Genomic DNA, 12,345 nt, shown 5'->3' with positions numbered 1-12,345 from the left:
CCTGGTTTCCACCACAAACTTCTGCAGCCAACCAGCAAAAGACAAACAAAGGAAAAAGCTTCTGCCTGTCCAGTCTTTCCTGCTTCTTGATTTGTTTAATTTTTGAGTCTCTGCCGTTAACTAAAATTTGAACTTGATAGCACACATCTTCTGAAAAGGCACAACATGAACACCCTATTTAGACATCTTTCCTTCAAATATCACATACTGTTTTGCTTTACAACATTTTTTTTCTGCAGAGTTTTGCAGCTGATGGAAAATCTTAACTTATAAGGAAGATTGGACAACCTCTGTCCGCGGTAGTAAAAAGCTTTACTACTCCAAACGCTGGACAGTTCCTCAAAAATCATGAAATTAGCTGTGTAATTCCTCCTTCCTTTCATGGTTTCTGCCCAAAATGGCTGCGATTGGCTAGCCCAAACATGTAAGGAAGTGGGCAAATTCTGGCTATTTAGAATAAATATTCAAAAAAAAAATTAAACATGCAACTGATTATACTGTAATGCACTCCAGATAGAATACTGAGTTAGTCAGATATTAAGAAAAATAGCATATACACCTGTGAATAAAGCCCATTGAGTGAATTGCATCTAATGCAAGAACAACTTCTGCAGTATAAAATCTTGCCCATTTCTCAGGAACATCATAGTTGCTCATTAAATTCACTAGGTCCCCACCAGGCATGTATTCCATCACCATGTAAAGGTAGCGGTCATCTTGGAATGCATAAAATAACTATAAAAGGAAATAAAACTAAGATTACTGTGTGTTCAGTTCATCATTATTGCCTTCCTCTCACTCAATTAGAATTATTTGTTAACATTTAAATTATTAGCAATTCACTGCTGTTCAGTATGTGTATCAACCAAAAGGAAGAACCAGTTTACCATCTAAATACAATGCCTTATTTATCTGAAAATACACTTGCAGCAAGCTGCAATTAAACCAGGAAGGATTTACTTAACCATAGTGTCCTTGTTTCATCTGAACAAGGAAATGATGGTTACCAGCCTCTGAATAAACAGGACAGGATATTAATCTATTTTCAAACTGGATTTCAAACTATTAATAATAATAATAATAATAATAATAATAATAATAATAATTTATTATTTGTACCCCGCCCATCTGGCTGGGTTTCCCCAGCCACTCTGGGCGGCTTCCAACAGAGATGAAAAATACACTAAAATGTCACATATTAAAAACTTCCCTGAACAGGGCTGCCTTCAGATGTCTTCTGAATGTCAGGTAGTTGTTTATCGCTTTGACATCTGATGGGAGGGCATTCCACAGGGCGGGCGCCACTACCGAGAAGGCCCTCTGCCTGGTTCCCTGTAACTTGGCCTCTCGCAGTGAGGGAACCGCCAGAAGGCCCTCGGAGCTGGACCTCAGTGTCCGGGCAGAACGATGGGGGAGGAGACGCTCCTTCAGATATACTGGACCGAGGCCATTTAGGGCTTTAAAGGTCAGCACCAACACTTTGAATTGTGCTCGGAAACGTACTGGGAGCCAATGTAGGTCTTTCAAGACCGGTGTTATATGGTCTCGGCGGCCGCTCCCAGTCACCAGTCTAGCTGCCGCATTCTGGATTAGTTGTAGTTTCCGGGTCACCTTCAAAGGTAGCCCCACGTAGAGCGCGTTGCAGTAGTCCAAGCGTGAGATAACTAGAGCATGCACCACTCTGGCGAGACAGTCCGCGGGGAGGTAGGGTCTTAGCCTGCGTACCAGGTGGAGCTGGTAGACAGCTGCCCTGGACACAGAGTTAATCTGCGCCTCCATGGACAGCTGTGAGTCCAAAATGACTCCCAGGCTGCGCACCTGGTCCTTCAGGGGCACAGTTACCCCATTCAGGACCAGGGAATCCTCCACACCTGCCCGCCTCCTGTCCCCCAAAAACAGTACTTCTGTCTTGTCAGGATTCAACCTCAATCTGTTAGCCGCCATCCAACCTCCAACCGCCTCCAGGCACTCACACAGGACCTTCACCGCCTTCACTGGTTCTGATTTAAAGGAGAGGTAGAGCTGGGTGTCATCTGCATACTGATGAACACCCAGTCCAAACCCCCTGATGATCTTCTCCCAGCGGCTTCATATAGATATTAAAAAGCATGGGGGAGAGGACAGAACCCTGAGGCACCCCACAAGTGAGAGCCCAGGGGTCTGAACACTCACCCCCCACCACCACTTTCTGGACACGGCCCAGGAGGAAGGAGCGGAACCACTGTATGACAGTGCCCCCAGCTCCCAGCCCCTCTAGACGGTCCAGAAGGATGTTATGGTCGATGGTGTCAAAGGCCGCTGAGAGATCCAGCAGAACTAGGAAACAGCTCTCACCTTTGTCCCTAGCCCGCCGGAGATCATCAACCAGTGCGACCAAGGCAGTTTCAGTCCCGTGATGAGGCCTGAATCCCAACTGGAAGGGATCCAAATGGTCCGCTTCTTCCAGGCGTGCCTGGAGTTGTTCAGCAACCACTCGCTCAATCACCTTGCCCAAGAATGGAAGGTTTGAGACTGGGCGATAATTGGCCATCGTGGCCGCATCTAAAGATGGTTTTTTAAGAAGCGGTTTAATATCCGCCTCTTTCAGCGGGTCTGGGAAGGCTCCCTCGCGGAGGGAAGCATTCACCACCCCACGAAGCCCATCGCCCAGTCCTTCCCGGCTAGCTTTTATAAGCCAGGATGGGCAAGGATCCAGGAGACAGGTGGTTGGCTTCACTCGTCCAAGCAGCCTGTCCACATCCTCGGAGGTAACAGATTGGAATTGATCCCACACAACTTGACCAGACAGGACTCTAGCACTCTCCCGCCCCGGCCCTGCTCCCACAGTGGAGTCTACTTCTTCCCGAATCTGAGCGATTTTATCTGCAAAAAAATTTGCAAAATCATTGCAGGAGAACATGTGGCCCGTACTGGGCCCCGATGTTACAGGTGGTTCCGCTAAATTGTGAACTACCTGAAAGAGTCTCCTGCTGCTGTTTTCTGCAGATGCAATAGAGGCGGTGAAGAAAGTCTTCTTCGCCGTCGCTATCGCCACTTGGTAGGCTCGACGTTGAGCTCTAACCTGTGTCCGGTCAGATTCGGAATGAGTTATCCGCCACCGGCGCTCTAGCCGTCTCAACGATTGTTTCATTGCCCTCAGATCCGTGGAAAACCACGGGGCTCTCCGGGCTCCATGCAATCGGAGAGGGCGCTTCGGAGCCAAACAGTCAATAGCCCTGGTTAACTCCACATTCCAGCGGGCCACCAGGGAATCGGCTGAAAGGCCATCAACATGGGATAAAGCATCCCCTACCACTCTCTGGAAACCATTTGGATCCATTAAGTGGCGGGGGCGGACCATCCGAATCGGTCCCACCTCCCTGCAGAGGGGATGGGTCGCAGAGAAGTCCAGTTGCACTACATTTCTTGATTCAGTAAGCCAAGCAATGGTCTACAGAACCAGGCCATTCATAGTCAAATATTGTTATTTTTAGTAAAAGTGTTTTTAAAAAAGCCATGATTAGAAAGCTGCAGGGCAAGGAGTTGAGAATGAAGCATTATGAGCACAAGTCCATTCCTGCATCTTTGGATTCTGCTCAAGATACTTAAAAATTATTCACTCAGGTTTTCTATTTTTAGTAATCATCACATTTATATGCACTGCAAAACTTGGAACAGCAAATGCAAACATACTTAAGACTTAAAGTTGCTAAAAATCTGTAAATTAGCACTTTTATTGAAAAATGAACTTTTCCTTATTCAGCAAAACTAATGGTATAAACACATCAAAAATTAGTCAATATACCTGCACAACCCAAGGGCTATTCGCAAATGCCATGATATCTCTTTCTTCCCAAAAGAATGCAGAATCTGATCTTTTTATCATTTCAAACTTGCTCAAAAGCTTCATGGCATAAACCTTTCGTGATGACTTGTGTCTTACCTTTAAAAACAAATTTTAAGATGAAGAAAATGTTACCGTAAATTAAAATTTAAGGCAAAGCTTAGTCTACATGAATATGATACACATGCCTTGCATCAATCAATCATGACAGGTCCTTCTGCATTTCACATAAAGACAGACAGCATCCCTGATCTTCTCAAGCTCTCCAGAGCATAGTTAATAAAATAATAATAATAATAATAATAATTCTAATAATAATAATTCTAATAATAATAATAATAATAATAATAATAATAGTCAATGCATTTGTAAACCTGAAAAATCTTAGCATTGTGACCCTGGAAAAAGCAGCAAGGTCATGGCGTGGCTTGACATATCTCTATGGAAAATGCTAAATGATTTTATGATTGAAAGGTACTGTAATGTGCTTGGTCTGGTGCACCTGGTTGAAGACAACACAGTAGATGTCACTAACCCAGCACTAGCAGGCACCATTGCACCCGCAAAAGCCTGATACTCCCAGGGCAAGCAATTAGTGATTAATAGGTGCCTTTAAAATCAGGACCATTTTTTACTGTTTGGTCCTGTTATGCTTGTTCATCAAAACAGCTTTGCGATTGCTTACAAGTAATTCTCTTAAAAAACGCATGAAGTGTCATGGGGACAGATGAGGAATCACCACAAATATATGGTGCACATGTAAGCGTTGTTTTTTTGTTACAATTGCAGCTTCCTCTTTTATAAATGCTAGCCTTATTCATACACAAAAAGTAAACCTACCAATTGAACTTCCCCAAATGCACCTCTGCCAATCACTTTCACCACTTCATAATCTTCAGCCTTCATACGCAGATCTCTGATTTTGTTTATTGTGTCTTTATCTGTGATGAAAATATAAATTAAAAAAACTACACCATGAGACATAAGCACACACACAATCTTAAAAATAAACTTTCATATAAGAAAAATGTACTGGGTAAACATCTCATTCTATTCATACTTCATTTGCTGGTAATTTCTTGCAACATCTGTTGCCTGTTAAATACACAAATTGTTTAAAGACTAGGGTTTGCTCTTTTTAAGATCCTTTTTCTTTACTGCAAGTATCTCCTTTCGAAGTTACTTTCATTCCTATGGCAACATATAAATGCCAAACGCACAATAAAACAACTCACTGTAGGAACAGGTCAGGAGAGAAGTTCAATTTTAATTCAACTTATATGCAAATATATGAAACTAGTAATTAGACCAGACAAATCTGCATTCATCACAACATATCAGCTATTTAGGTTACAAATTAGATACTAAAATAAGATTCCAGTGTTTGGCCTTTTTATTATTTTTTCATGTTAAAAAACAACTTTACCATGAAAATAGAAGCAGGAAGTCTGCATTTTTAAAAATCATCATCCAATAAACCAATAATTTAAATTCACAGTGGTCAAATAGTCTAACTCCAAATTTGGTAACATGCTATTTTAATCTACATGGGTCAACACTGGCATGAGATTATATAAAAAGTATTTCAGTTCTGTGGTTGCAGAACACAGCAACCGAAACAGACTTTTCTAATGAAATGTTCAAAGGAACAATATTTACATACTAGAATACTGACCAATTACAATCCTTATTAAGATATACATATAGAGTGTGCCTCCCCAAACCACAGATTGTAAATTTTTAGTGCTGGGAAGCTAAAAGGGTCGTAGATCAGTGGCAGAGCACCTGCTTTGCATGGGAAAAGTTCCAGGTACAATCACAATCATGTACAGGTCGGGCTCAGAATGTACCTTGTCTGAAACCCTGGAGAGCTGTTGCCTATCACTGTAGAAAATACTGAGGTAGATGGACCAATGGTCCAACACAGTACAGTATAAGGCAACTTCCTATGTTCCAAAGGAATGAACTTAGCAAGGATGAAACCTCTGATCTCATACTATTCAAACACATAAGGTTAACACTTAGACAACTTAATGCATCAAAAACATCATCTTTGCAATCATCCATTAAACTGATTGTATGCTATCATTCTCCCATTCTCCAAGATAGGACATTTAAATTGGGGGGGGGGGGGGAATAGTGGCTAGACCACAAAATGATAAATATTTTAGCATATATGAAGAGGAAATCCAAAATTATAATGTTTAAAAAGTTAAGCAATTAGACTACCAGGACGATAGACTTACCAGGACGATAAGCAAATGTGAAAATATGAAAGAGTCCTCTGGTTTATTGCCATAATAAGTCATCATTTTCATTAAGAAGCATTGTGGGAAAGTGTTTTTATTTATTTCTCTTTTATTAATTTATAGACTGATTAATATAAAAAAAAACTCTCAGCCTTTCACATTGTAGGCATTTCAGCATTTCTGTAGTGCAGTAATTTTAGAAATATTTCAAATCAAAACCCTATGCAATTTTTCAGGTTCTACAAATCCCCACACTGAGCATATGTGCACTGGATTTTATTTTTCCACAATGCCTCTATACTGAGAACCCAACACACCCAACACATGGCCAATTCAATCCCGCAGTACATCTTAAATAAACATACAACAAACATGCAATATTGCTACAATATTAATAGCCACAGAACAAAAACTTAGTTATGAAAAACAGCAATAAAGATAACAACATATTTAAAGTTTGTTTGTTTAAAATCATTTTCTATTTCTATAGAAATAGGCAACACAGAAAAAACCAGGTGGATTTCCCCAGAGAGGGCCTTCCAAAGCCTTGGAACTGCCACAGATAAGCCACTAGCCTCCCCGCAGCCACGAGCCACGGCTCACCCTGAAACCACAGGTACTGGGAGCCACCCTCTGGAGTGCTACGTGAGTCACGGGAGGTGGCTCCATTCTGCTCAGTGATCAGCACAAGAAGGAAGGGAGGGAGGAGACAGCCTGCTGGCACTCACATAGCCAGAGAAACAAATTAAGGTGCAGGCTGGCAAGCCCCACTCTTGTGGTAAGCCGGCAGCTGGCGGAGGAAGGGAGGGAGGGAGGGAATGGGTGAGCATCAGGCAGGCTGGCTGGGCTCTCTGGATTGAAGAGCACGATGCTGGCTGCAGCTGGGAGTGAGTGGGGATTCACAATACATTGTCTCTTCCAAACGTCTGAAATTGCTCTTGCAATTTTAACTTTAATCCATTATCAGGCAATGAACTGATATATTGCCCAGACCTATTCATTACATGCACAGCATGAATTGCCACATCTGCCTCTCTTTTCCCAGCTTTAATTTTTAGCCCATGCTTCCTCCAACAAGTTCATGGCAGTAACAACTGTGATAATGCATATACGGGTGAGAAAAAGATACCATATTTCCATGCAAACTGCTAACCACATAAAATTCCTCTTTTTTTAATAAAAAAGCTTTATATTGGAACATTATCAACACCAGAAATCCTGTAAACATATATACAAAGACATACTTACATTTGTTTAAAAAGGTGTCTATGTTTTTATTTTTTCTTAAGGCAGGAAAGTCCAAATCGTACACCAATGCATCTAATCCATCCTGAAGAACAAAAGTGATGTTTTCTTTAGAACACAATTTGTATGTATTAGCTATACTGTACAGAACTTCTCAGGCTTTAAAATGTTTAAAGAATACATGAAGTGTAAATAATTCATCACATTACTGTCTACAAAATGAGATATATAAAAAAGTAAAAAGTTGGTCACAAATGGGGCAGAGGAGCTCGACTGAATCCAGGAGAGAAAAAGCACTTGTAGGGCAAGAGCTAAAGTTTGAGGGAGCACAAGTATACTGAACTGTGTCAAATGGACCTACTTGGTGCCCCAACGAAATAATGTCTAGTTTAAGTTTTATATTTAAGAAACAATGTGTGTAGAAGGGACCCCAAATACAAACTCTCTTCTTAGCATTCCACTTAGTAAAGTTCCAAGGGCATATAGGGCTTGAATCTAGTGAAGATTCCATCACCACCCTGTCAACCAATGCCTACCTCAAAGGTTCCCCCAAACACATATCATCCAAATAATTTCAGAAAAACATTTGGTAAAAACTCTTTTGATCTAAGACTAGGTCCCCATGTGAGATTTAGGTGAAGGAAGGTCAGAGATGTGCTATTTCTCTTCCAATGCCAGGACTGGATAATTATCCCAATACATAGACGCTCACATGCAGCATGTCTTACTCCTATTAGTAAGGAATTATGACAAACTGCTTTGACTGAACAGTCATAAGAACATAAGAGTCCTGCTCAACCAACCAAATGCCCATGGCAAGCCTGCCAGCAGAAACTGAGCAGAGAAGTACTCTTCTCACTTGCAATTCCCAGCAACTTGAATTCAGAGGCATACTTTGAACAGTGGAAGCAAAACAGAGTCATCATGGCCAGTAGAAATTGAAAGTCTTATCCTCTAATCGTCTGAATCCGTCTAGCTAATAATAATAATATTTATATTTATTTGCCGCCTATCTAACTGGGTTGCCCCAGCCAATTAGGAGCCACTGTAGTAAAGGCTTTCAGATTGGTAGCTGTCACTACCTCTTGTAAGAGCAAATTGTTTTGTAAGATGTACTCTCTTTTATCTGCCCTGAATCTTCCAACATTCAGCTTCATTGGATTCAGTGAGTTGTAGTGTTATGAGAGGGAAAGAAAGACTTTTCCCTATCCAATTTCTCTGCACCATGCATAATTTCACAAATCTTTATAATGTGCCCTCTCACTTGCCTCTTCTTTAAACCATGGATGGCAGCAAATCTTGGCCCCTCACTGGGTCCACTTTGGCTCACAGAGCCATTTCCCCAAAACGGCACATTCCTGTCAACCAACTGATGTCACTCTCTGGCAGAGAGGTGGGGTTCAATCCTGCAGGGAACTGAAACACTCAATAATTTAGCAGGATTTAACCCCACATACATCAACTGATGAGCAGCAGTTGAATCCTACCAGCTTGGCAGGACTAAATGTAAATGGAGGAAAACACCTTTGTTTTATCAGCGCTTTGCTACCTGCAATGCACTTTGAAGTCCCAACTTCAGGACTTTCAAGTGCCAAATCTCTCGCCATCACTGTGATATCAAGCAACTGACAGATGTGTGACCCCATCCGTAAGGCAGATCCTGATAAAGAATCTGGCCCAAGAAGCCAAAAAGACTTCCCACCCCTCCTTTAAGGTAAGGCCCAAAATGTGTTCTTTCCTCACAGAGGAGTTGCTCCAGTCCCTTGATAATTTAGATTGCCATCAAGCCTAATTTTCATTAATTATTTTATTTCTCAGCTTGTGAAATTTGGTTTTGAAAGTCTAATTGTTTTAGTGTCCTTTGTCCCAGCTATTTTGTATATTAAATCAAGACATGACTAAACTATGCAAATATACAGCTCAGATATTGGAAGGAGCCAGATATCTGAGAACAAATGGGAATGTGATAATAACACAAGGAAAGCCCTGTTAGATCAATCCAAAAATTAATCAAGTACACCATTTTGTTTTCAGTAGTGGAAAGCTAAATGCCTCCAGAAAGCTTACACAACAGACAAGAAAGGCAAAGCAACAGCCTTTTTTAGTATTCTTAATGTAGACATCTGGTCAGCAACTAAGAGAACAGGATGCTGGGTTAGATGGGCCTCTGTTCTGCTCTTGTTCTTAAATGCATGGCCTTCTCCTGTTTTGGTATGCAGAAACATACTGCCTCCTAATGTGAATGGTTCTTTTAGCTAATAAGCTAAAGGTCTGGAAACAGGCTCGCCAGATGCAGCTTGTCATGCTGGCCACGTGACCCGGAAGTGTCTGCGGACAGTGCTGGCTCCCGGCCTATAGAGTAAAATGAGCGCACAACCCTAGAGTCTGGCAAGACTGGCCCGTACGGGCAGGGGTACCTTTACCTTTAACCTGGAAACAGCAGTGGGCAAGAGGGGAGAGAACAGCAGGTAAATTCTCCCCATAGTTTATAAGACTGCTGGAGCTCAGTGGAGTAATTTCCCCCTCAACTAATCCTGAACTTCAGTCTAGCACTACTACACAATTGGCAATATGTATCACTATTGAGATTGAGAACTGCTCATCAAGTCCTGAACCTGAGTGATGAAGAGGAAGGCAAGAGGGTTTATTTACCGTACTTCTCCCTCTCCCACAACGTATGGAAATGCTTGGGTGGGTCATTTGTACCACAAAACAGGCTTCCCTAAAAACACTTACTAAGGAGGAAGCTCTAAGGAACACGATGGGGTTCTTCTGAGTAAAAATGCATAGTTGGCTCTTCCCCAGATGTACATATGCACATGCATGTCATGAGGCCCATGGAGAAGGTGGTCAAACGAGGAGGAGTGGGAGGACATCAGGGAGTCAGGGAAGCCAGACCCAGAGAAGGTCCTAGCGGGCTGGGGGGGGGGGAGTTAATTAGCAGTAAAATAAATAATACTGACAATCGGCTACATGCAGGGTGAATAAAAATCCATCTATTAAAGCTTTGGATTTTTTAACATTTAAATTAGATTTTTTAAACTAAGTATTTTCTCTTGGGTTAATAATAATCCAGATATAAACTTGCTACTAATTGATCTCTAAACCTGCATCAGTGCCTTTCCAGATACAGTACAATGAGATAAATGTGGTATTTCTATTTAAGTGAAGAACCAAGTTGATCTTTTCTCAAATAAGACAATTTATACTCTCCCTACTAAACATAGGCTTCTCATCTTCACTTTACAAATATAAACGACTCTAGTCTGCTGAGTGACTAACAGATCTTGTTTGCTATCAGCCATAACCATTTTGCTTTTGTTTCCTACCTTTTTTATGAGGATGGAACAGAACAAAGCAGAAGATTGCAACATTAGAAAGAAGACAAGAAAAAAAGTCTAATGTATGGGTTCCTATATTCCCGTATTTATGATGTAGTTGCAATGCTCTGCCAACTTATCTGGGAGAAAGCCCCACTGAGTCAATGAGACATATTTCTCAGTATAAAACTACAGCATAAATGGACAATCTACAGCTTGGGAACCAAAGCCTCACTTTATGCATTCCTAGATACTTCCTGAAACTATCCCACTCCTCCAACCCATTGTAATTCCTTAACTGTTCTTTGTTATGACACTACACAGAAGGAAAGCGAACTTCAAAAAGCTAGAAAAAATACAGTGTCTTAAATAACAGAAGTGCAATATTTTGTTTCAAAAATTGACATGATTAACTTTTTCTACAGTTGTATAGCACCAGCTGTGCAGCAACAAACTAGTAGTTTCTGCCACATGTGTTTTGAGTGTGCAGAGAGCATTAATCAGAAAAGAATTGTTTTCACTTTCTTTCAAGAACAGTGGCTGCGTTGCTCTGATGTAACAATAAAAACCTATTTGAGCACTGCTTTTGAGTAAACCTGCATAGAATAGGGAATCTGATGTGGTTATGATGAAATCTGAAACAAGGTGGTGTTCATGAATTAATCTAGAACACTCTGATTCTCCCAATTCTTCTCTGATTCTCCAACATCAGCTCTGGGTCAACCCACTGCTGGCATTCTGCCCCTGGAAGAGATTACTCCCCAAGAAAATGCAGTCCTGAAAAGAAAAAGAAAAGTTGCCCACCTTGTTTTATGGGGTTGCACTGCTGACATTATAAACAATCAGAAGCTGGTAGTAAGGCAGACCCTATATGGAAATACTTTAAAGACAAAGTGCAACAAAGAAATGCAAGACCTGGTTGGAAGAATATTTCAAGCAATACCCCATCTAGTTGTAAATTAACATGGTTTAGTAGTCATGTTAGGAAACAAATGAACAATTTTCATTAGAAAACTTCATTTAAATTATTTAAATTGCCCTTTTCTTCTAAATCAATTCACTGTGTTGACATACCATTTTCTTCCCTCACTATTATGGGGTGTAAAGAAATAGTATTTCTGCCAAGAAGTAAACCAAACAAACATCAGCTGTCTCTAAAGTGTACACTCAAGATCACTTAACACAGATTATTTTTCCCCTAAACACACTTTAACTATAAACCCTTGTGGACACAATTAGACTGGAGTGGAAGAATATTTTCCCCCAGGCTTTAAATACATGATCAGACACACTATTTTAAATGGGATTAAGTGATTGTACATAATAGAAAAAATAGTTTTATTCTGATGGTCTGCAAAAGCAATGTCTGATGTCTCCATACTTTCATCTTAACTAACATTTCATTCCAACATTTACAAGGGAGATAAAATAAAAAAATTGGCATCCATGTTAATAGGTTTCTTACTCTCTTTGAGTATTAGAGGTTGGGAGCACTCTTTCCTTAAGGACACTGTTTGCAAGAATATATAGCCACACAAATAAGTTTGCTTCAAATTAACAGTATTCTTTTTAATAAAAGATCAAATGTAAGACCAAAATTGATATTAGAGACTGGGAACTCTTTCACCTGAACGTTTTAAGATCAGGTATGGTAAATCATTGCAGCTATCTTTTTAAAAACATGATGAAAGAAATGTCAGCCCACATT

General features: G+C 40.7%; 1 protein-coding gene across 2 annotated transcripts in view; it reads right to left on the bottom strand.

The window, feature by feature from the left end:
• The window catches only part of ROCK1 (Rho associated coiled-coil containing protein kinase 1), a 63,893-nt gene that overhangs the window by 42,883 nt on the left and 8,665 nt on the right, over positions 1-12,345 (bottom strand). For both annotated transcript variants that reach the window (XM_083748318.1, XM_083748319.1), the window contains exons 2-5: positions 7,321-7,402; positions 4,664-4,764; positions 3,785-3,922; positions 560-735 (exon numbers count right to left, since the gene is read on the bottom strand). In XM_083748318.1, coding sequence (XP_083604444.1) covers positions 560-735; positions 3,785-3,922; positions 4,664-4,764; positions 7,321-7,402 — 497 coding nt within the window. The remainder of the gene's footprint in view (positions 1-559; positions 736-3,784; positions 3,923-4,663; positions 4,765-7,320; positions 7,403-12,345) is intronic.

This window comes from Podarcis gaigeae (assembly GCF_964106915.1).
Source record: "Podarcis gaigeae genome assembly, chromosome: 7".
Taxonomy (NCBI): domain Eukaryota; kingdom Metazoa; phylum Chordata; class Lepidosauria; order Squamata; family Lacertidae; genus Podarcis; species Podarcis gaigeae.
This window is presented reverse-complemented; position numbering and strand designations above follow the sequence as displayed.